Source organism: Trachymyrmex septentrionalis, unplaced genomic scaffold, assembly GCF_001594115.1.
Source record: "Trachymyrmex septentrionalis isolate Tsep2-gDNA-1 unplaced genomic scaffold, Tsep1.0 scaffold373, whole genome shotgun sequence".
NCBI lineage: Eukaryota > Metazoa > Arthropoda > Insecta > Hymenoptera > Formicidae > Trachymyrmex > Trachymyrmex septentrionalis.
Window position 1 is genome coordinate 895 of NW_017305540.1, and position 26,831 is coordinate 27,725.

The window sequence follows — 26,831 nt, forward strand, 5'->3', positions numbered from 1 at the left end:
CTACACTTTGATCTTAGCTCAGAGAGCCGAGAAGCGATGCTGATATTTCAGCTTTCAGGCTTTTTATAGCCGCTCAGTTAATTCTTAAACACGAGTTCCCGTTCCTTTTCCTGCGCGACGTAGCGGCAATTGGCGGTACTGCGCTTCTTTTTACTTGACTGTCCTATCCTAACCTCTCAGTTCGATCAATCGCGGACAACAGCGAGAAGTTAAAAATGAAATTGTTTGTTTGATACGTAATTTGTTCGACAAATCTTATTTCAGTCTCTGGACATAGGTATATGTGCGGTCACGGAAACATTTACTTTACGTGATAAGTTATTATGACATGTTGCAAAGTTTCAGTACAGCGATAAAATGTCGTATAAATAAACATTAAATTGTATCAAATGCTCAAATATTATTTTACGTCCTGTTTGACACTTACTTTAACTTCATTGCGCGTATACTGCAAATATAATTTTAATTAATATTTTTGAAGTTTCCACGGGTGCTTTCTATATAAAAGTTATGGGTTTCGCAGGTTTCCTCCGTGTCCAGATCCATTCTTGAAATGGCTTTTATAATATAACTTTTAGTAATTTTTATTTTTACTTACAATTCTGAGACATGCAAAAATGTCGAAGTTATCACAAAAATATTAATAAAAATTTTAATACTTTTTGATATCTCGAAAACTCTATTCGTCATTAAGTTATAATTAACATTTTGTATTTTACAGTGTAAGCATAGTTATTAATGGCATAGTGGTAAGAATTAAGTGGGTTCGGTGCTCCAACATTCTCCAATATGTTTCTGTAATATCTTCCACTTTCTTCCATTATCACAGCTCTTACTCATTTAAACGAACGCATTGGATAAGCATTACGTATATTGTACCGAGTAGAACTTTCCTCGGACAGGACATTTTGTGTATCTGTATTTCTATATGTCCTTTCCACTCTTTGTGAGTACAGAAAGTGCAACATACAGCTATTAAGAACAACCTCCAATTCTAAGTACGTTTATAAATTGACGGTACACGAAAAGAAAGAGTCGAAAGACGTGTAAAAGGCGTGTAAATAAAGTACACTAGTACAGTATTTTTTTATGTGTAAGGTAATTTAATGTGTTCCGATAAATTAAACATTTAGGAATATGCATGATCTGAAACATTAGTGTGTAATAGTGGTGATAAAGTTTTTCATTCAGCTTGATGATATATTTTTGAGGTTAATGAATTCAATATTTAGTTCGTCTGAAAAGTGATTTCATTTTTGTTTTTGATACAAAAATGGACAAGTTAAGAAGAGCTTTGAACGGTAATGAACGATGCGATGAAGAAAGTGGTATAATAACGCAGGTAATTACGTATAATAAGCTGCATTACTGATTGAAATATGTCAACAATTAGTTTCATGTATTATAATCTCATTTCATTTGTAAACTGATATTATCTTTAATCAATGCTCACATGCGGTCGACAATGGAAGGTTGATGCTGATTTTATGGTAAATTGTTAAAGAATTACAGAGATTTATTTTACTTACAGTACCACTACTGTTACATATATTTTTACATTATGTACAATGTGTTATGTAACTTGATTTGAAAAAAATTATTGACATTTTTTTATGATTAACAGGTTATGGATCAAACAACATTAAGTTGGTCTACCAGGATAAAAGGTTTTGCAATTTGTTTCATCGTTGGCATATTATGTTCATTCCTTGGATCCTTTGCATTGTTTTTACAGAAAGGTCTTGCAGTATTTGCTGTATTTTATACTTTGGGCAACATTATCTCTTTAGCCAGGTAAAATAAATGATATACTTGTCTGTAATCTTATTTTTTTATTTGTCAGAAAAAATTTATCTATAAGAATATTTCTAGAAAACACTCTTCTACACTAGAAATAGATTTCATACATGAAAATTAACGAAACTTTTCTTAAAAAATACACAAGGGATTACAGTATGCTGACTTTCATTCATACAGTTGTGTCTGCACTAAGAAAATAAACATTTAGGACAATTATTGAATGTCAATGACGATAATGCAGGATAAACAAATTAAAAATATCATAAACATGAAAATTATCACTAAAATACCTTGAGACACGCATATATTAAAAATTATACATGTATATATAACATTTTTTTTAACACTAATACTAATATTTTAGGTACAGAATTACAGGCTTACTGATTTTTATCAAATAATATTTTTATAATAAATTTAATATTTATAGTAGTTTATATAATGTTTATAGTAGTTGTATAAACACATTTGCAAACTATTTGAATAATTATCAATCTGTGTGTTTCAGTACGTGCTTCTTGATGGGTCCATTTCATCAATTTAAGAAGATGTTTGCATCGTCAAGAATAATTGCAACTATATTAGTATTTGTCTCGATTGTTTTGACACTTTTTGCAGCTTTACATGTAAGTACTCAACATTTTTTGTTTTTTTATTTATTCTTAATATTTTGAAGTATTTATTATACTTTTGTTTTTAGTTGCACAATCCTGGTCTAGCTCTTCTATTTATAATCATTCAGTCACTAGCTATGACATGGTATTCCTTATCATATATACCATATGCTCGTGATGCTGTAAAAAAGACAGTGGAAGCCTGTATTACATGAGAAGAGTAATTATCTTTTTTTTTATTGTATCAAAATTTATTAAGGAACATCATTTAATTTTTTTAATCTTTTGAAGCTTCAGTCATTTTATAACACTGAATATTGATTATATTTTTTGTTTTTAACAAGTAAATAGATCAAAACGTTCTATAAATTAATTGTAATATAAATAAATATAATTAATGGTAATATTATATACCTTATAATTATTATTACCGTATAATTATATACCTTCGATTTGATGATTGTAAAATCGTAAGTGAAACTCGTAATATGATAATACTTAGAATACTTCTAAGCCATTTTTCAGTTTAAGAGCAAATAACGTTCGTATCTATTATTAATTAAATTTTAGACAAATTTAGTATATTCTCTTGAATTAACTCTATTTTTTAAATTAAGTTAATGGCATATTGAGAAAAATCTGGCAATTTAAATCTTGGTAATGCAAAGTCAAATATTGTTTATTATCGGAATATATGATTTATGAAGATCTTCTGTCTATAAGTTAAGACTATTACTCTGTTTTTTAATGTTAAACATCTCTGAGACAAGGCGTTTATTGTACACCGGTTCTTCATCCAAGATTTGAACGTTGTTCGAATTAAAATCATGACCCAATTGCGATCGATGATCTATTATTATCAATTTAGAGCTGGTGTTCCATCCTATATGATTTCCGAGTTTCAGCTTTCTCCCTGTTTGTCCCTTGTAAGATGCATCACAGTCATTACAGTTTATCTTATAAACAACATTAGACTTCGAGAAAGAGTCCAAAGGATCTTTATGTACTTTGATAAATTTCTTTAATTTGTACTATAATGAAAGACCTTGATATCATTTTTATTGTTTAAATTTTTTTATTATCAGTACATAAAGTACGATGAACCAAGATGGATTAATTGATTTTTTATTATTCTTTAAGTTGTTAGTTCTAGACTTTTTCCAAGTGATATCCTTGATTATATTATTAATGGTATCAAAAATGAACTTAAGCAAAAAATTGTTTTCTATCAAAATGTTTATAATAAGAGTAATATTTTTTGCATGAAAAAACTCAAAAGTGAGTCGAAACATATAAGCGCGTTTTAATGAATAAAGAAATTTCACATTTTATAGATAATTATTTGCGCGACGTCTTCTACGCTTGACTCCTATCCTGTCCGTATCCTTTCCAATTCTTCGATTTATAAGGAATCTTGGTTAGTTTGATTCGTATGAATGTTTGATTATATGAATTAATTATATGAATTAATTAAAAAAAATATTATCACAATTAGTGTTACTAGGTTATATTATTAAAAATTCATAGAAATATTATTATAATTTGTAACTATGAGTCGTATCATTAAAAAATCGTAAATACCATATTAATTTAATTAAATCGCGAGCAAGAAGAAAAAACAACGTGGGAGAGAGCGCAATGGGAGGAAGAGAGAGCGTGAATAATAGATCTGCAACAGTTGCAGAGAGAGAGAACTGCATCCTACAATGAATGGGAGAGAAAGGACAATAGTTTAAAGAGAGAACGCAATGGATGAGAGAGAGAAGGAACGAATTCCATTTGCCCCTCTAACACGGAGTCCTGTGGCACTTCCCCTCCCCAACGTCTACGTATACTTCCCTTTCCCTCACTTCTCACACACCATACACGCGCGCGCGCGCACGCCACGCACGCACACGCACACGCACACACGTCATACACGTATACGCACTAACACAAAGTGGGTTAGAATTGGCCTATCTTTACTACTTAGATATATTGGATGAGCAATGAAAGTAATCGCGTTTTTTTAACTTAAAGTTATATATATTAGGTTGAGTAAAAAGTCATCGCGTATTTTTTAGCTCAAAGTTGTATATACAATATCTTCGTCAATAATGAATGAAATTCAAATTTAAAAAAAGGGTTTTAAAGCTTGAAATCTCTACTTTTAAAAGCTTATCACATTTTTTAAGTTTATATATAATTGTATATATTATGTATAATTTAAAAAAGAGATTTTTAAAGCTGAAACTTTACTCTATCAAGATATATTTATATTGTTGGTAAAAAAGTAATTGCGGTTTTTACTGATAGATGTCTTTTAAAAAAACGCGATGACTTTTTACTTAACCTAATATTAATTAATAAACGTTAAATATTATAATAAAGAGCATACAGTCACAACTATGGATATAAATAAGTTATATATTATTTAAAAACAATTCATAACAATAAGTAGACGTTTCGGTCAAGATTTGACCTTCTTCAGTACAATAAAACAGAATACGTCAAAAATTAAAACTAAATATACAATTCGACTGATAAATGTAGCGATAGTTAGTACAAAATTTATTATTTTCTTATTATACGGAATTAATCGCAATCGATCCAAGTAGATTAAGATAACAGTTAATTGTTGTCGCGCTATATGGATAGAAAGAATTTAATTCCAAAAGTTTTTTCTTTTTCTGCAATAATATAATTAATTCTTCATTTAAAAAACGACGAGCCCTATACGAAGAGACACGCAAGTACCGAGTTCTATTGTAAAAACAAAAAATTTTTTTATTCAATAAGTGAGTTAGTTATTTTTATAAAAAACACTCAGATTAAGTAATACGCTGTTTAGATTCAACGCAGAGAGATATTTTAAAAAATTCATTATCCTTTTGAAAAACCAATTAAATGAACTTCTGTATATCCTGTGGTGTGAGGACTCCTCTGTATAACTGAACACTGTGATGATTTAAGGTAAAGAGTGAATTTTAACTATCGTAATACCAAAAGCCAAAAATGCTGGTCTATTTATATTAGGAAAAAGGAAAACAGGAAGAGTAAGAAAAGGGAAAGGAAGTGGAAGATTTTAGAGTGGGGCTGGAACTATTATTCAAGGAGAGGGAGATAAAGTTCTGGAAATCGCTCCGTATCACTCTGTTTATTTAAACCATTTTTTTGCGTCTTAATATAAATTATTTCAGATACCAATCTTTTATAATACGAGCGTTCAGAATATTTTAGTATTCAGTCTATCGCGTGGTCTGTGTCAATTCTGTAATTTGAGATGACTGAGAGAGAATTAACTGGTTTTTTAAAATTATTTACATATTCTTTTAAACGCGTCTTTAATTTCCTTTTCGTCTGACCAACATACGAATAATCACAGTCCTTACAATTAATTTGGTATATCACGTTCGAAAGTTAATCTTTTTTTTTATTTTATCTTTCCCCGTTTTTATAAACCTGTTTAAGTTGTTCATTGGTTTGTATACCAATTCGAATTAAAATTTATTAAGTAAGGAATAGTGAAATATTTTTTCTTTTCAGTAGAAGTGTTCATGTTAGAGTTAAGATTATGTTCATTAATGGTATCGAAATTCTTTTTTCTAGATAACGTTTTTATTCTATTGTTTATCGTTTTAAATAAAAATTGTAAAGGATATCCATTCCGGAGGAGAGTGTTAATTAAGGAATCGATGTTAGTGTGATGAAATTTTGGATGGGAAAGAAGTAGAATCTTGTCCAATAACCCAATCACAACGCCTTTCTTGTGTATGATAGGGTGATTGGAGAAGAAATTGAGAAATCTCCCAGAGTTAGTAGGCTTTTTGTACACGTCGAAAATAATACTACCATTATCGTTCAAAAGTTTTATATCTAAAAAATTGATACCGATTTCATCGCCATAGTCGACAGTAAATTTTATGCGCTCGTGGTACGAAATATTAATTAATACAATATATTAAAATAATTTTGATAATTATGCTGACATACAATGTATACGTAAGATACAAAGCAGTGCATGTTAAAATATTAGAAGGGAATGTTTTATTAATGAACAAAATGAAGACATATTTTATTTTTTGTGTATTTCCATTTCTTTATTTTATATTTAATATATTCCATATTTAATATGTAAGTGTGTGAAATTTATGGTGCATGTAACAGTCACACAAGCTTCATTGACCGAAATGGTTGATTTGTTGTCATCCTTGTTATTCATCCTACACATATAAAAACTACAATAAATATATAAATTAATTAAACATCTCGTAATCACAATATTAACACAAGCAAACATATTTATAACACATGTATATAAAATTAAACATAATACAATACGAAACATATTTACATAGAGAAATATTCAAATATTACATAATTATAAATATATTCTATGAAAATGTTATAAAACACTTATAAAATTAAAGTAATATATACATAACAACATTACATTATTGCACACGAACAATAAATAATGCATAATAACAATATATGCATAATAGATATATTACAGAATATTTTACATGAAAGTATTACAATGTATAAATTATAACATAATGCAATTTGGAAGTAAATAAAATATATTTTTAACATATTTATAACATATGCATATAATAAAACGTTCAATTAGTAAACATATAATGTAATTATATAATATAATACTTTGAAAACAGCATGCAATTAATAAACATACATAAGAAATGGAGTTAAGGAAAGATGTAAAACGTAAACAGTAACGTACATATAACAGTTCATTCCATGAAATACATTTCATTGTTCAATTCTTCTTGAATCATATCTCAGCTACTCGATCGCCCTCGATATGAACCAAAGAAGAAGAAAGCCAATGAAACTTGTAAAAAATGCAATAAAATAATTATTAATGGGATCATAAATCATAAATTACAATTAGTATATTATGAAAATAAGGCTGTAGATAGAAAACGTAACAAATTAAGAAAAATTATAAATGTAAAATATTTAAAAGTTTTCTATTCTTTCGAGTAATTTTTACATGACTTGTTATGTTGCGATAATGTGTAATAAATACGCATCTGGAGAAACAATTTTATTAAGAAATCTTTTGGGAAATCTGAACATGGTGGTTCAAAAACTATATTTTGTGTCAACTGGAAGATAATTACCAATATTTTTTTTATAACAATTTTTTTCAAAATTTTTGACAAATATTTCTTCTAATTTGCGAATGTAGTAACAAAAATCATTAATTCGTATTTTTAAATTACCAAATAAATCTCCATTTTCATTTTCGTAAGCTCGAAGAGAACAATACAGCATTGTATTATCTAAGACAGCCTTATTGTTATTTACAAAATTTTGACACATAGTACATGAATGTATCGCTAAACATTTTTTTACTAAAAAACCACAAACATATTTAAATGCATTTTTCTCTGGCAGATCCATTAAGTAATAATCATGTACAGGAATTTTTAAAATTTTGTTTGTTGGAACAAGTTTTAAAACTGTGGACGTCTCTGTAGTATTTGATGTTCCGATAATATTTAATAAATCATCGTTATTGTTTGCACAATTTTACGTTTCCGAATGTTCTAATAATTTCGTACTGAATAATTTTTTAAAAGCACGCTTGTATAGGTGTTGGATTAAGGTAATTACCACCTTGTTTCTGAACAGAGCCAAAAAAATTTTTAACACTATCTTGATTTAATCTACGTGTTCGGAGATATGAAAGATTAAAGTTTTTTAAAGTCGCCCAAAGTTGAATTGTACTCTTAATTATGATCTGCCAGCAATCAAAGCATTTTAATTTTACATGTTAACAATATTTATTGTTATCGTTAATTACTTTAAAAAACTCAACCTGTTTTGTAAAAATTGCATTTGTTTATCACTTCCAATAAAAACTTTTCCATACTCTTTAGGATTATTTACATTGGATGAATTTAATATATCAAATAATTTGTCAAAGTGATCAATGAAGTCTATAGTTCCAACCGCTTAAGCTGGAAGAAAACCAGTAGACATCTGTGTGCACATGCCTGCTGCTACACGATTACTAAATATTTGTGCAGCATATTTAACTTTCATTCTTAAAAAGTTATTTGGTTCTATATGAGACTTTGTTAACGCAGGAGCTGCTTTTATCCATTGTTTGCTATCCCTTTTGTAAAATGCTACGATATGATCCTACGAAGCTATTTTATTATCTATTTGAAAATTATATTTTAATAAGTTGTTTCGAGTTACTTTTAATAAATGTGGAGTGTCAGATATATACAAGTCTTTCTCAACAATAAAACTTGAATTATTTACCGAAATATTTATAATAACATATGGGATAGTTAGATAAAATTTGAACCCATATCAGAAATGAAAGCATGCACCAAAGCACCATTGTTTTTTAATTTTATAATGATGTCAAGTATAATATTTTTTAAAAATGTAGCAGAACATGCAGTTTCTATAAAGCAAAAACAAACGGACAATTTCCAGTTTCCTGCAATGCTACGTGTCATAACTAATGCACTTTTTGCGGGTACGGATGTTTTCCTATTACAAAAATCTTCAAAATCAATTATCTCATCCCGCGATACATCATTTAAGCTGATTATATTTGCGCATAATACGCAACGGCGCTCTATTAACCGTAATGTATTCAATTTTACTTTAAGTGCTTCAAAAAATTCATCATTTATACCAGGCACAATATTCCACTTTTATGTAAATAATTGTAGAGAAGAAAAATTGAAGGCAATGCAATTGTTTATAATTTCTTAAACTTAAGAAATACAATGACAAAGCGAATTTTTTTAAATCACGATCATATCTTCTGCCACGTTTGTTTTTGCATTGTGCATCAATTTGTGCCGCTAATATTTTATTAAACCTTTGCGATAAAAACTTACGGCCTAATTTTTGTTAAAGTTTCTTGTTCATTAGTCTCTTTGGCTTGTATGCTCTTGAGTCGTCAAATTGTTTCGCAGAGCGTTTTGTTTTGTGCCTTTAATTTTGAGAGCTTCAAACGCAGCTTCTTTTTTCCTGGGCTATCCTCTGACGATTTCATGTCCTGTTTTGTATCCTTGGATGTACTTCTGTAACAAGTTTAAATTCATAGTAAATATTGAAAAGATTTATTATTCTAATAGGAACGAATAGCAAAAGATTACTAAATAAAATACAAGATTATATGAAGAATTAAACTATATTATATTAATGTACGTTAGCGTGCGATATGTTGCATATTCTAGTAGAAACTTTATTTTATATAAAAACATTGTTTCTTTTACTCTTTCAGGCCCAGACACCGATTCTGTTGGAGTACATTTTTTTTTACAATATAATCTTTCCAAATATTTCTAATAAAGAATTTTGTGTATCAAATAAAATTGTTCTTTTGAAGGTACATAATCATGTATATTTATATTTATATATACATTCTCTAGCTACAGAATTACAATTAAATATTGAAATTAATAATAAACATGGTAAATCAATCTTATTGAGTCGCGCGAATGCACCGCGCGAAAAAATGAAGCGAGAAGACGACACACGGCTGGTTTGACGCACAATAATTAGAAAAGCAACGTTTCCTTTTGTTTGATAAAAATCACTTTATTCTTTACAAAATTAAACTTTGCACAAATTGAAGAAAATTATAGCAAATTTTACACACTACTTTTGTTCCGAATTATCTCATTCGGTAACGATAGAAAATCACGATTTCTCGGCGGTTCTCGAAGGAATTTTCCTTACAGCGGTCCTACGTGGCGGTTTTTTACAGCGGTTTTCAATACGATACAATAGCGAGACTCTGAGCACTAAGAGAGGGAGAACGGCGACGATCGGCGCATATATTGCCTTCGTGTTCCGGGATCTCCTCTTGACAGTGCCCAATAAAAATTTGCCAACAATTGTAATTTTTAACGTGGCATTTGTTGTATGAGATTGATTGGCGCCTCGGATTCTTTTCTCTCGACTTCCGACGCGAATAGTCATGCACGACAGAAAAATCCGCGCGTGGGATTGGCGGTCGCGCGTGAAGTATTCGTTGAGTGCCGCGCTCGCGCGCGCGATCGAATTGTTCTCGAACCTTCGATGGTCCGTTGCAGTTGTCTGTGTGTGTGTGTGTGTGTGTGTGTGTGTGTGTGTATAAATGATTTAATTTATTACAAAAAAAACGACAAATTAATAGCCCTTGTGAGAATTAAGATCGTGCTAGAAACGAATTCAACGACTCATTTTATACACACGTCCATCGACAATTTATGTTAGTTAAACGAAAAGAATTATTACTTTTTGATCTACTTTTTGATCGACTTTATGATCTCAAATATTATACTTTAAGAAACTAAAAAATAAGAAACTACTAATTGTTTAGATATTTTCAATAATATGTATACAAAATGAATAACATGTTACACAAAATCAAGTGTCAGTGGATTTGCTTTGCAAACAATCACCATAGTGACTTAGTGAGAATACTTTTATTTTTTAAGTTGGATTAGCAATTCTAATTGCAACTAGTAAGTATGAATTAAGAATATTATACAAAAAAAGTCACTACTGTGTCAATATAAATAATATTTGGGAAAAGTTCTAAGTGAATGTGCTTAATTATGTATACTGGGCCTTACAGGGTTAAATAAGTAAAATTTGATGAAAATTAATATTAGTTTACACAAATATAATAATAAAAATCTATCTTCGATTTAATGTAATTTATAATAAATTAAGATTTACGATTTAACTATCTCAGCATCCACATTATCAACAATAAATGTTTCTGCAGATTCCAGCTGAAAGTATAAAATTTTGTTACACACCATCCTTTATTAAAAATACAAAAATATTATTTATTACCTGTTCTCTTCCTGTATTTTACTTACATGTTTTCCATCTATGTTTCTGCAACAAATATATATGATATAACATTAAACTATATTAATATATACAAAATATATAGAAAAAAATTACTTAATATAAAGTATTTCAATATAACATACTCATTTGTTTCTACTTCGATTTCGATTTCCATATGTTTCTCCAGATGCTTCTGTTGTTTCTGCAGATTCCATATTGTTAAAAATATAAAATTTTGTTATATTAAATTTCTTATTAAAAATAGAAAATATTATCTATTATCTGTTTTTTTCCTGTATTATTTTACTTGCAGGTTCTCTATCTATGTTTTTTGCAATAAAAATATATGATTTATTATAACATTTAAAAATAGAATATTATATTTACACACGCACGCCCGGCCGTCCGAAAGTCCGCACGAACGTACGCCCGCCCGCCCGCACGCACGCCCGCCCGCACACCCGCACGCCCGCATGCACGCGCGCACGCGCGCACGTACATATAGGTATTATTTGTTTCTGCTTCGTCTTTAATGTCCATGTCAATCGTGTTTTCTCTGAAAAGAAATAGTTATTATTTCCTGAATTTATACATTATTTGTAATAATAAATAAAAAATAAAATATTGTTTTGCTCATTAGAGCACTTATTAAAGTGACTACATAGGTATAAGTTATTTTTAAATTAATTAAAAAAAAATTACATTCCTTTTTATATCTCTATTATATAAAAACAGACTTTATGTTACGTTAAAATTTTTACTAAAAAATAAATTAAATTATAAGTAGAAACTCACTTGTCATATTCTAAAAAATATTATTGGTATGGCATCTGGATGAAGACGAACTCTTATTTTATTTATTTTGTATCATTTTTCTTCGAAATATAAATGGCACAACCGATTCTGGTACGCATATTCTGGACCCTTTGGTTCTTAGTCCAGCCTTCCACATGCTCGTATCCATTGCAACTATCTATAAATTAGATATTTTATCAATAAAAATGTACATATGTGTAGAATTGAAAATTGATTTATATAAAAAGTCATAAAAACAATATACCTTTCATGTTCCTTTGGAAATCGGAAAAAATAACGCTCTCCTAAATTAAATTTTTTTGTGTACGCTGGTACTACACACCATATGTTTTTTCCTTTAATTATTTTATATTGTTCTTTTTTTTCACAATTTTTTGGAGTTGACCTGAAACAAAGAGCTAAGATCAAAGTGCTCTTCCAAGAGAAGAGCTAATAATATTATTATATATATAATTATATAAGTTAACTATTCTCTCAAAAAGAAAATTTTTTGCTCGGTTTTCTTTATTTTCGTTCACTTTTCACTTCACTTCACTTTTTCACGAGACTCTTGAGATTTCTCACACAACATTATCAAATGGACGATGTACGTTATATTTCCCTTTAAATTTCTGCTCTTAGCTCTTTAAATGTAACTGAAAGTCATTTAAATAGAAAGAGAACAATAAAGAAGGAGGAAATGAGACGGAGCAACTTGCTTATTTCACGTATGCGCACTTCATTTTGGCCAACATAAAATCGGGAGAGTTGCTACTATATATACTGTGGTCTGAGGTTCAATTTCAAACATAGAAGTCTATGTTTCGTTAGTTATTTTTACATTTATGACTGATACGGATGTTGCATCAGCGATCATGAATATATCATAGTGTTAGTAAATTGTGTTTTAACAGCTGACCGACGTAATTTGTTTTGATCAATGAAATTTCTGAAATATTCCAAAACTTAATTGAGAGAAGTCGGAGCTTGAAGCCTTTAACATATCAGATAAGTTATAATTTTGAAGAAGTATAATTGAAATAAATAAACAAATTCAAAGGACTCTTTCAAAACATAATAACAAAACTCAATCAACGGGCGAAGTAAGAGTCAACCACATTTTTTAATTTTTACATAAAATTATATATTATATTAAACGCGATGAAACATCACGCCAAAAAATAAGACTATAAACTACAATAATACATTACAAGTAACAAGTTTCGGCTACCAGTTTGAGCCCTCTTCAGACATTAGTACAATAAAAAATAACAGAACAAATTCAATTGTCGCAAGTATTCGCATAATCCGAATAATCACAGTTCGGGTGAGTCTCGATCTCGAAACATAATTTCCGTATGGTTGAACAGTCAAAAGTATTAAAATTGTCATTGTTGAAGTTCTAGTTAATAAAACGGATAAATTAAAAACAAAAAACGTAACGGACAAATACGTATAAATAAAATAATATAAAATACCTAAAATTCAAACAAATTCCATAAAAATTATTTCATAAAAAACTCACCAGAAATCATGTGTAAGAAGTTTGAATTAATCTGTCCAAAAAAGAACTAAAAAACTTTTGAAATGTGTACAGAGAGAAGGAACGCAGATATGTAAAACAGACATAATGTATCGATTATCATGTACGTTCAGTAGTGAGGATCAACACAGACTGAGAGAGGAGACGGGCTGTCCGTAACCGAAAGTCAAACTCTATTTATGATTGGAATATACGCTTTGTGGAGGCCATCGGTATCTGTCTGCAAATTGATACCATTCTTTTGTTTCCTGATATTAATCATCTCTGAAACTAAACGTCTCCGATAGCTGGGCTCTTCATCTAAGATTTCGACCTCCTCCCATTTAAATTCGTGGTCGAGTTGTCTCCTATGCTCCGTTATTACCGATCGTGCCGACGTGTTGTATTTAATGTGATTGCGATGTTCTGCAATCCTTGTCTTTAGTTTTCTGCCTGTCTGTCCCACGTACGTAGCGTCACAATCATTGCAAGAAATTTTGTACACTACGTTGTTCTTTGATGTGTGTGGATGAACATCTTTGTGTACCTTAATGTATTTTTTGAGTTTGTTCGGACTACGGAAAGAAACCCTGATGTCGTTATTGTTGAATCGATTGAACTTTTCTGTGTGGCGCGGGATGAACGGAACCGTAAGCCAGGACACTGATTCCTTCGCTTCGTCCTTGTCATTCATACTGTTCTGTGTTATGTGTCTATTTCTATTCAAGTTTTTCCTAGCAACTTGATATCCATACATCCCAGTTCCTTCACCTCACATAGATCTTCGTCCCTGACCACTGTCCGAAACGGGTGGTTCCTTAACCTATCCTCTGTGTCCATTCCAATAGACATACAGTGCTTCCTACAACTAGGTGAGAACTTCGCTCTTCCACTAAACGATAAACGCAAGATTATTTTCGATTGCATTAAGAGTGTGGAAACTGGTGTGCATCGCATGCCGATCGAAAATAGGATCGCAATCACCAACCACTCCATTCCAATTCTCAACGGCATCATTTCCTCTCCAATCACAACATCTCCAATTGATAAATTATTGCTAAGAATGGAATCGAAGACACGCGCCTTTTTGTCGGAGCATAACAATGTCCTTTTCACACATGCAGATAAGGGCAATGTCACAGTCGCTTTAGACAGAGAGGTCTATTTGGAAAAGATGATCACTCTGCTGAATGACAAGAACACATACTGTCTTATCAATAAAGATCCCATCAGGAAAATCACGACAGCGATAAGGTCCATGCTCACCAGATGGAAGACGAAGAAATATATTAGCGAAACAAAATATAAGACGTTATATTGTAGTGACGGATCACTTCCGAGAGCTTATGGTGTGCCGAAAATACATAAACCTTGTTGCCCTTTGAGGGTCATTGTCTCTTCGTTGGGCAGTCCGCTCTATCCACTGGCGACATTCTTACACAATATATTAATTAAATCCATTCCTAAAGCAAAGAGTCATATAAAAAATAGTTTCGAACTTGTTGAGAAACTAAAAAGATTACACACTACAGACCAATATAAATTAATCTCACTGGACGTAAAATCTTTGTTCACGAATGTTCCGGTGGATATAGCCATAGACTGCATCAATGAACATTGGACGTATGTTGCCGGAGACTGTCCTCTACCTAGGGAGGAGTTTGTGGGGGCAATAAGGTTCATTCTTGATTCTACATTTTTTTCGTTTAACAACAATTTTTATAAACAGAGTTACGGCACTCCTATGGGGTCCCCCTTATCACCTGTAATAGCGGACTTGGTGATGAGGAGACTTGAGACGGTGTCCTTGATGTCGTTGAACTTGGACGCAATATTTTATTTTAGATACGTGGATGATATTTGTACTGCGGTTGAACCATCAAGAATTGACTCAATAGTAGAACAATTTAACTCGTTCCATCCACGATTACAATTCACTTCTGAATTTGGGGGTGATGAAATTAATTTCCTGGATGTGACTATATCGATCATTGGAAACGGGTTTGGAGTTGATTGGTATCGTAAGCCGACCTTTTCAGGGAGGTTTTTGAATTTTTATTCTAACCACCCCATTGCACAAAAAAGAGGAACGATTTTTTCGCTGGTTGACAGAACAATTTTACTTTCGGACTTTCGATTTTACACACAAAATTTGACACTTATCATTAACATTTTATTAGACAATGACTACCCATTATCATTTATATTTGACACAATCAACCTACGAATTAAAAACTTGAATAGAAATAGACACATAACACAGAACAGTATGAATGACAAGGACGAAGCGAAGGAATCAGTGTCCTGGCTTACGGTTCCGTTCATCCCGCGCCACACAGAAAAGTTCAATCGGTTCAACAATAACGACATCAGGGTTTCTTTCCGTAGTCCGAACAAACTCAAAAAATACATTAAGGTACACAAAGATGTTCATCCACACACATCGAAGAACAACGTAGTGTACAAAATTTCTTGCAATGATTGTGACGCTACGTACGTGGGACAGACAGGCAGAAAATTAAAGACAAGGATTGCAGAACATCGCAATCACATTAAACACAACACGTCGGCACGATCGGTAATAACGGAGCATAGGAGACAACTCGACCACGAATTTAAATGGGATGAGGTCGAAATCTTAGATGAAGAGCCCAGCTATCGGAGACGTTTAGTTTCAGAGATGATTAACATCAGGAAACAAAAGAATGGTATCAATTTGCAGACGGATACCGATGGCCTCCACAAAGCGTATATTCCAATCATAAATAGAGTTTGACTTTCGGTTACGAACAGCCCGTCTCCTCTCTCAGTCTGTGTTGATCCTCACTACTGAACGTACATGATAACCGATACATAATGTCTGTTTTACATATCTACGTTCCTTCTCTCTGTACATATTTCAAAAGTTTTTTAGTTCTTTTTGGACATATTAATTCAAACTTCTTACACATGATTTCTGGTGAGTTTTTTATGAAATAATTTTTATGGATTTTGTTTGACTTTCGGTATTTTATATTATTTTATTTATACGTATTTGTCCGTTACGTTTTTTGTTTTTAATTTATCCGTTTTATTAACTAGAACTTCAACAATGACAATTTTAATACTTTTGACTGTTCAACCATACGGAAATTATGTTTCGAGATCAAGACTCACCCGAACTGTGATTATTCGGAATATACGAATACTTGCGACAATTGAATTTGTTCTGTTACTTTTCATTGTACTAATGTCTGAAGAGGGCTCAAACTGGTAGCCGAAACTTGTTACTTGTAATGTATTAGTTTATAGTCTTATTTTTTGGCGTGATGTTTCATCGCGTTTAATATAATATATAATTTTATGTAAAAATTAAAAAATGTGGTTGACTCTTACTTCGCCCGTTGATTGAGTTTGTTTTGTTATGAAGTATAATTGTTTTTACACTGGCTAATAAAAAAATTTAATACTTTGTGGTCCGTTTTTCTTACACAGGTAATAAAATATAAGCGAAAAGATAATTAATAACGCAATGTTTGTGGTGAAAAGTGATTTATTAGAGACATGCACAGAAAAATAATCTCAGATGTCTAATCATAAAGTATTTTAGGGTACCATGTTAAGAATGAGGTTAAATTAAATTGATGCTTAAAGGAGTAAATTATAACGTAGGTTTTTCTTCTAATTTATACATATTATTACATGTTTCAGAATAGACATTGGAGATACAAGTCGATGGACAGATATATTTAAAATATTAATCAATTTCATATAATATAATATAATATGATATACAATATAATAAATGTAATATAACACATAATATTTTTATTTACATAAATAAACATAAATAAACACATATAACACACATAACATATATAACATTGGCCTTTATATTATATCTCCATACACACATAGTCTGCCGTCCTCAACAGAAGAAAAGACCTACAATTTAAAAAAAAAAACGATTGCAAAACGATTTCGTTTTTCTTGTGCTATTTTAACGATGGTTTGCAGGAGAAATAATTGATATGACAAATATATAATGCATTTTTGTTCTTTTGTTTTTAATAGTTTATAGAATATTTCATACGGTATATAATTTTATGCAAAACGAAATTGTTTTGCAAACTATAGCGAAGCTTCGCATGGCGTTTATTTATGTAAATAAAAATATTATGTGTTATATTACATTTAGTATATATTACATGAAATTGATTCATATTTTAAATATATCTGTCCATCGACTTGTACCTCCAATGTCTATTTTGAAACATGTAATAATATATATAAATTATATAAATTTTTATTCAGCAATAAGAAAAACCTATGTCGACTTATGATTTACTCCTCTAAGCATCAAACGCGAATAAATCTAATGAGTTTTGACAGAGTGAAAAAAGAATGAAAAGAGAAAATAGTTTAGGTGGTAACCATGGCAACGCTAGGTAACTTGCTTATTTCACGCATGCGCATTCCATTTTGGCCAACACTAACATCAAAGGTGCCGACAGGGAGCTGCGCTACTGTATGTACTGTGATGATACTACGACTGTACCAATATAGACTGCGAGTACTAAAAATATGTAATATAATTAAATAAAATATGTAAGTATAAATGTAAAATATGTAAATATAGATTTTTAGTATTGGCAGTATACATTGACACATGGCCGTAATAGCATTTTTTCTTTTAATGTCATTTTAGGCCAGGATAATATGTATTAGCAATACGTAGATATATTACACTCGCCAGCCCACGATTAACGCCTCTGGCAGTAAATTAAAAATAGTCAGCCCATGATAAACGCCTCTGATATTTATCTATTTATAACTAGCCAAAGCACGATTTACGGCTGTGGCATTTTGTTATAGTTCGCCAGCCCACGATTAACGCTTCTAGCTGTAAATTAAAAATAGTCAGCCCACGATGAACGCCTCTGACATTAAATCATAATTAGGTAAAGCACATTTTATTGTTATAACATTTAACCATATCACTTGTATGATAAATAAAAGTGATATCTTCACAATAAAGATACTAACCTTTTCCATTCTGGCTTTATAGAATGCTTTCTAACAAGAAACACATATCACAGTAACTTTTTAACTAATTTTGGTTTTATAGGGTTCTAACAAGAGACACAGTGTGACATGATATGACACGGTGCATCATTAATCTTGTTGTTCACTAATGTACAAGAATGAGATAATCACTGTGTTGTACTGAGTGAGTCGCTTGTTAGAAAGTACCCATAACCTTCTCTTATTAAAGGCAGACAATTTTTTACTACTATATTTTTTCCATTTTGTGGATACTATTAGGTTGTTCGGAAAGTAATTTCGTTTTTTCTCAACAGAGGACTTATTGTATTTTTTCACAGCCAACTTCACACTTAAGCCGCATAATTATTATATATTTTGACAGCTGATATAGCAAGGCTTGCTTGTGAAAAAAGTTCGATTGATTCTACGCAGTAGTTTTTGGTTGGTGCCCTATCAAATATGAAAGTGAAAAGCAGTATTTTCGGCATATTTTACTTTTTTACTATCGAAAAGGTAAAAATGCTGTTCAAGCAAGAAAAAAATTATCCGATGTGTATGGAGAAGATGTATTGACAGAACGCCAGTGCCAAAACTGGTTTGCAAAATTTCGATCCGGCAATGATGTTGAAGATGCACCACGTTCTGGAAGGCCAGTTGAAGCTGATGAAGACACAATAAAGACATTAATTGATGCAAACCGGCGAATAACAACTCGTGAGATCGCTGAGAGATTACATTTATCGAATTCGACCATTCATGATCATTTGAAACGCATCTGATTGAAAATCGTCTTTCATTTTTATAAGAAAAAACGAAATTACTTTCCGAACAACCTAATATATATTGCAACCGCACTCACGAGCGTGGCGCAACTTCATCGCGCGTTTGCAGCTATTCTCTCTCATACGAGTAGATTGTGGGTGACTTCAAAAGAAACGCGACAGAAATACGTCTTCATGCGACTCCTCTCAAGAACAACACAAAATCTTGAAACGGTAGTTGGGCGCCAGGCACGAGTGAGCGTGCCACTCTTTCTAAAAATCATGAAATATTTTCTTTATACGATATTCTGACGAGCTGTGAACACTAACGGTACTCGTAACCGGTAGCTCAATCTTGGAAATGGCAGAGGGGACGGTTCGTGGTCGAGGATAGAAGATCGTTTGGAGAAGCGACGACAGCAATAAATTATACAGAATTAGTAATAGAAAGAATAACAATTGTATTTAAATAGTCTCCGACTTTCTTGTGTACTCGTTGACAAGATCGCGGCGATAAGATTCGATCAAAGCGCGGTAACTGAGCTTCGCACAGGTCCCGATATTTTATACGTGGTGCGTATCAATCATGCTAAGTCTCGGCACGAGTTCACGCCACGCAAGAGTATTTCTCGCGAATTTTGCGTACAATAATTGCGGTAGGATACGGTAACGATCTTAATGTGAACACGGCGTGACCTTGTGCTCGTTCGCGGGGCTTCGCACCGCTCTACCGAAGGTCAGAGAAGGACAAAATACACAAAAATTTTACGCTAGAATTCCGATACGATCAGATACACGCCAATATTACGGTACAAAATTTCGATACGATACGATACAATAATTCATCACGCGATAAAACTTAGCGATAAGTGACGAAGCTGTGGCTTAGGCGGACCGAGAAAAGAAATCTCCCAACAATGTGATTAACCGTTCCGAGAGGCGACATATTTACCGCGAACCTCGCGGAATTCTAGCGCACAGCAATGCCACGTGTGTATTCGATCACGTACTCGACAGCGATAATACTGCCTCCCGGATTCGGAAACCTTTACAGTAAGTGACGCTCGCCTCACCGTGACCTTCTGGTTCTCGTTCTGATAGCCTCTCGATTAGATTGTTCCTTCACCCTTCCGATAATTCCGTCCTGTGTCCTTCCCTAATCCGCTCTCTACGCTGGCCACAGTACAAGTGCCAGGCGCTGATCCTCTTGGGGCATGCAGAGCTCGTTATCTCCGCGAGGGGGTCTTGTCGCGCCTCATTGGCACATGGGCCCGCGGCTCCCCTAATCGCGTGAATCGCGTCATGCCCGTGTCTCGTGTCCTGGCGCGCGAAATTTAAGGGTCGCGGAATCTCTTCTGGCTGCCTCGAAGACGCCTTTATGAGGATCTCGCCGTCATTGGGGCATAGAGTGGCCATCTCCTTCTGTGGTCCTCATTATCATTCCGCCTGACGCCTGGAAATTGATGCGATAAGATAGGCCTCGCATTATGATGACGAAATATGAAACGACATCACCTGCGTGCTACCCGGGAGATAGGATGTTGTGCGCCCCGAGCAATCCTTAGCGGTTGCTTCCTGACTTTCAGTCCTGGTCGTCTTCCTCTTCCTCCTCGGTTTGGTGAGTCGGCGTCAACTTTTACAAGGTTGCCTTTAACTCGCGGTACGATAATGCCCGAAAAGAGAAAAGAAAACGACAACGCGAGAACAGAACGCATAAACAAAATGCAACAGACATGAAATACACAAAAACGACGCTACGACAACGCGCACTTCTAAAAGTGGAAGGACTCAGGACTTCAGAGCTGCACTTTTCGGTCGGGTCGTGCGACTTTTGTAACGGACGGAAAACGTCACGTCACGCATGCACGCACGCACGCACACATGGGTGTGTGTAGAACACTACTACACTACATTGAATTGACAATACTGTTGCGCGGCAACGGTACTGTGAACATGAATCATATTGGTTACAGCTGATTGACTCGTATAATGCCGTTATGTGTGTGTTTTCTATGCATACAGCGCAAAATGATATATGTTATGCATGTACATATACACACATACATACAAAAAAATTTCACTTTTTACGTTTTCACCTTAGGAAAAAAGCTACATAATCGATATCATGGTCACGTTATCTTCTTCCTAGCGACTAATTAAAAAAAGGCGTTCGTATTTGGATCCACGTTATTGCAAAAACTCTCTATTATCTTTGAAGTTTTATTATTGATACGTCATTTAAATGCATTCTCCAAGTTTATTCCCAAAAAAATAGAAACAGATGACCAGATATATGACGCGGTAAAGTAAAATTCTATATTACATTCTAGCATTCTATAATTTTATTATATAAAAAATAGATTTGGAGTAATATGTTTATTAATAATGTTATTTATTGAACAAAAATTATGAAAAAAAGGAAAAAGCACGATCGAACATAAGATCTTTAACATTCTGATCTCGCACCTAATGTTCGAGACCACGTTGAGTTCTTGCGGACCTCTTTTCTTCAATTGAACCTAACCTTTTCGCTTACATCGTGTGAGACTCGTGATAAGGAAATCGAGCTAAATATGAATATTATAGGTGAGAGCAATGGTACGTCTATTGAGCCAAATGTAAACAACACGTTCCAGGCTATTGATTAATTATCAGAAGACAGTCCGCTGTTGATCATGGCAGGGATGGAATGTTGGAGGATAGTGTTAATGTTAGGTTGTCGTTGTATCCTAACGTACAGAAAAATGTTGAGGCAGTTAGAGAAATACAAATTGATTCTCAGCCCTTTCTTCCATTAATTCCTTCTCCTTCATTTACCTCACAAAGGAATGCCTGATTCGTGAATCTATCAACCGTTTTCATACCTCCTAATATACAGAACTTCTTACAATTAGGAGACAATTTTGCCTTACCTTTGAACAATAGATTAGATTTAACGATCTTATTAAGTGTATTGAAAGTAATATTTACAAATTGCCTATTGATGAACGGATCTCGATCTCGAACTACTCATTTCGTGTACTAAATACCATAGCTTAGCTTCTTGTTTCCTACATTGTACGAAGGTAGATAGGAGTTTGTTACAGCTAGCGAAAGACACTAGGGTTTTTTTAAGGGATATGAATGATAGGATTATTTTTACTCGTACGGATAAGGGGAATGTGATGGAATAGCATTGGATAGACGGGTGTATATTTCCAGGGCAAATGAGATGCTTCAGGATTTAAATACTTATGAAGTAGTTGAAAGGGATTCAACGAAGAGGATGATAACGAGCTTACGTGCTTTATTAGTTAGTTGGAAAGAAAAAAAGTATATAGCTAATTCCACATATACAAGTTTGTTAAGTAATGATGGGATACTTCCGAGAGCCTACGCTCTTCCAAAGATACATAAACAGGACTGCCCCTTTCGTGTAATAGTTTCTTCGATAAATAGCCCTTTGTATTCGTTAACAGTTTCTTCATAATATAAAGTGTAGTAAAAAGAAATCTATTATTTTTCCAATAGATGGCTTTAGTAATCTGTATCCCGCGTTGTATAAGTGCGATCGGGTTACGCCAAATGGTGTTAAAAAGATAAGATTTCGTACTAAAAAAACTTCTCAGACAGTTTTGTGATTGCTTGAATCAGTATTGTTTGAGCGCGTGTCAAAGATGGACACCAACAAAGAGAAAATACGCCATATTTTACAGTTTTTCTTCGATAAAGGCGAAAACGCAAGCCAGGCGGCTGAAAATGTGAATAGTGTTTATGGTCCTGATACTATAACAGTCAATATCGCGCAATTTTAGTTTCGTCGATTCCGTTCCGGTAATTTTGATGTCAAAGATGCACCACGCTCTGGAAGGCCAATTGTCGAAAATGTCGATAAAATAATGGAAATCGTCGAGTCCGACCGTCATGTAAGCACTGTTTCGATTGCCCAGGAGCTAAACATTGCACAAAAAACCGTTTGGAACCATTTAAATAAGGCTGGATACAAAAAGAAGCTCGATGTATGGGTGCCACACGAGTTAACGCAAAAAAACCTCATGGACCGAATTTCCATCTGCGAATCGCTGCTGAATCGCAACAAAATCGACCCATTTCTGAAGCGAATGGTTACTGGTGATGAAAAGTGGGTCACTTACGACAACGTCAAGCGAAAACGGTCGTGGTCGAATCGCGATGAGCCGGCGCAAACGGTGGCCAAGCCAGGATTGACGATCAGGAAGGTTTTGCTGTGTGTTTGGTGGGATTGGCAGGGAATCATCTACTATGAGCTGCTCCCCTACGGCCAAACTCTTAATTCGAACCTGTACTGTCAACAATTGGACCATCTGAAAGAAGCAATCGCCCAGAAGCGGCCAGCTTTGGCCAATAGGAGAGGAATTGTGTTCCATCAAGACAACGCCAGGCCACACACATCGATAGTGACTCGCCAGAAGCTCCGGGAGCTTGGTTGGGAGGTTCTTATGCATCCACCTTATAGTCCGGACCTGGCACCAAGTGATTACCACCTGTTCCTGTCTATGGCGAATGATTTTGCTGGTGAAAAATTCGCTTCAAGAGAAGCTTATGAAAATCGACTGTCCCAGTTTTTTGGCAATAGGGACGAGGGTTTCTATGAGAGAGGCATAATGAAATTACCTCCTTCAAAATGGCAACAAGTTATCGAACAAAACGGTGCATATTTGACCTAAATCGGATCATTCTAACTATGCTAAATAAAGCCTTCAATTTAATGCAAAAATAATAGATTTCTTTTTACTACACCTAATATTATCGTAAAAACAATTTCTAAAGCGAATAGTCATATTGAAAATAGTTTTAAACTTGTTAAGGAACTTGATGGTAGACGTTTGAGTGCTGAATTTCAGTTAATGTCACTGAATGTTGTGAGCCTCTTTACTAATGTCTCCATTGACTATGCAATGGATTGTATAAAGACCATTGGCGATTTATTTCTAGAGATTGTTTATCGGAGAAGGAATTCATCAAAGCGGTTTAGTTTGTTTTAGATTCTACTTTCTTTGTTTTTGATAGTGTTATATATAGGCAGAATTACGCTCTCCGTTGTTGCGATTCTAGTTATGCGAAAGTTGGAAGTTAGAGCTTTGTCTTTGATTCGGTTTCCGTTGCCCTTTTACTGTAGGTTTATTGACGATATATTATTGGCACCTGCGTCTTTCGTTAGTTCCATTTTTGATATTTTTAATTCTTAGCATCCTAGGCTTTAATTCACTTTGGACGTAGGGGGTGATAGATTGAATTTTTTAGATGTTACAGTGATCAGGGGTAATGAGTTGGTAAAGTTCAATTGGTATCACAAGCCGACTTTTTCGAGTAGATGTTTGAATTTTTGGTCACAACATCCTGTTTCTCAAAAAATAGGTACAATCGCGGGATTAGTTGATAGGGTAGTTTTGCTATCGAATCCTAAATTTCACCTTGATAATTTGTGTTATTATTAAAGTATTGTTAGAGAATGATTATGCATTGAACTTTATATTTGAGAATATTAACAATCGTTTGAAAAAAATTATTATGGCTAGGAAGAATGTTGTTAATTAAAATAGGGTAGAAGCAGCCTTTGTGGTTCACTGTTCCTTTCGTTTGTGATATTACTGAAAAGTTTAGCAGATTGAATAGCGAGCATACGAGGATATCATTCTATGGTAACTATAAATTGCGAGAATTCATTAGGGTACATAAGGACCCTTTACTGCGTGACAAGAAGTCGAATGTTGTTTATAAGATCTCGTGTAAGAGTTGTGATGTAAGTTATGTGGGACAGATGTGTAGACAGCTGAAGTCAAGAATCACGGAGCATAAGAATCACATCAGATGGAACATCTCTATTCGTAATGTCATAACGAAGCATCGGTTACAAAAAGGCTATGATTTCGATTGGTACAACGTTATAATACTGGACGAGGAGTTTCACTACAAGAAGAGATTGATTTCGGAGAAGATATTCAGAAAACAAACGCGAAGACTCAATTTGCAGACGGATATGGAGAGGCTTTCCAAGGCCTACCTACCGATCATAGACAAGCTATAAAGGTTTGAGTTGTTGTCACGTCTAGTCAGTCAGTGTCATTCGTACGCAGTAATGAGTCTTTCTGGCGTGATTTTTGATTACTTTCCAATTTTCATTTTCATGGAATTGATTAACGTTTCAATGCAAAATTTTTTATTTGTAAACTTCATTAATACTATTGTATTGTAGCTAAACTAAGAGTGACTCTCTGTGTCTGACGCTAACTGGCCACAAAATGTCGATAAGTGGTTTTTGAATAATTCTAGTAATGTTTGCGATAGTTTGTGATTTCAGATCAAGGTGAGCGTTCTTATTTTCGGGATAATTAATTATAATCTTAAGGTTTTAAATAAATGAGTTTTTCATATTCTCTATGTCGATATTTCTATTATTTCCTTTTTTTCTTTCGTTCAATTTCCTTTTTTCTTTTTTTTTCACTCTTTTTGGGTTTAATTCTGGCATTTAATTTCTTGAGGTAGGGGAGCTCGCCATGACAGGATAATTTTTATTCACAATTTCTGTATGTTAGTTTGTGTTGTCTCTTAGGAGGGCTCAAAAGCCGAAATACGTATGTGAGCGCGTTTTAGTGAATAAAAAAGTTTCATACTTCATTGATATATTATTTGCGCGACGTCTTCTGCGCATGGCTCCTGCTGCCCGTATCCTTTAGAGTTTTTTACTTATAAGAAGCCTTGATTAGTTTGATTTGTACATACAGATATAAATTAATAAATTTACAGTAATACAGATTAATAAATTTCATATTAAATATATTACAGATATAATGCATCTTCAAATCGTAATAAAAAAAAAAACAAAAATGTAATTCTAAATGTATGAGTAAGTATAAAATACTAAAACAAATAATATGATTCAAAGTTTCCATGCAAACGTTCGTTACCAAAATCTAAGTTATCTTGAAGAATTCATTATTCATGATTTTATGTTTAAAACATTATAAATTATTTTTAAAAGTATAAGAGACCAATATTGTTAGTCAACCTAAACCGTTAAAAATAAATACATTATTTCTTCGAACGCTCTTGCTCTACGTTCAATGCTAATAATATCAAATCATTGTTTAATAACGACAATCATTTATTGTTATAATAGAATTACAATTAAAGCTGCAAAATATAGTTCTGTCTCATTATCAATAACAAACTTTCTACAGATACAACAGTAAATTCGTATGTGTGTGATACTATGCAGTTTTAAATTTATTTCATATAAATGTACATTATTAATTTAGTTTTTTTTTCTTATACATTTATCTTATAATATTCAATTACTTTTTAAATTACAGAAAAAATATTAATTTTATTTATAAAAGATTTTTTCTAATGTAAAATAAGTAAAGCATCAACAAGAAATAACATACACATATATATTGATATATATATATATATATGTGTGTGTGTGTGTGTGTGTGTGTGTGTGTGTGTGTGTGTGTGTGTGTGTGT

The 26,831-nt window shown here is 32.9% G+C and overlaps 2 protein-coding genes and 1 pseudogene across 5 annotated transcripts; 2 read left to right on the forward strand and 1 right to left on the reverse strand.

The window, feature by feature from the left end:
- Positions 1-196: 196 nt before the first annotated feature.
- LOC108750861 (vesicle transport protein SFT2B) lies at positions 197-2,697 on the forward strand. Of its 4 annotated transcripts, none has more exons than XM_018490677.1 (6): positions 197-277; positions 722-1,342; positions 1,473-1,490; positions 1,625-1,794; positions 2,309-2,426; positions 2,501-2,697. In XM_018490677.1, the coding sequence occupies exons 2-6, from the start codon at positions 1,274-1,276 to the stop codon at positions 2,627-2,629; spliced, it is 504 nt and encodes a 167-aa protein (XP_018346179.1). In that variant the 5' UTR covers positions 197-277; positions 722-1,273; the 3' UTR covers positions 2,630-2,697. The 4 variants fall into 4 exon arrangements, with proteins under 4 accessions (XP_018346179.1, XP_018346180.1, XP_018346178.1 ...); XM_018490678.1 differs by having other exon boundaries at positions 830-1,342; XM_018490676.1 differs by lacking the exon at positions 197-277 and having other exon boundaries at positions 678-1,342.
- A 6,585-nt stretch (positions 2,698-9,282) lies between these two features.
- On the reverse strand, positions 9,283-12,395 carry LOC108750858 (annotated as a pseudogene).
- A 1,270-nt stretch (positions 12,396-13,665) lies between these two features.
- Positions 13,666-25,389, forward strand: LOC108750859. The gene is made up of 4 exons (XM_018490673.1): positions 13,666-13,681; positions 14,286-15,337; positions 16,064-16,305; positions 25,032-25,389. The coding sequence occupies exons 1-4, from the start codon at positions 13,666-13,668 to the stop codon at positions 25,387-25,389; spliced, it is 1,668 nt and encodes a 555-aa protein (XP_018346175.1).
- The last annotated feature ends 1,442 nt before the right edge of the window (positions 25,390-26,831 follow it).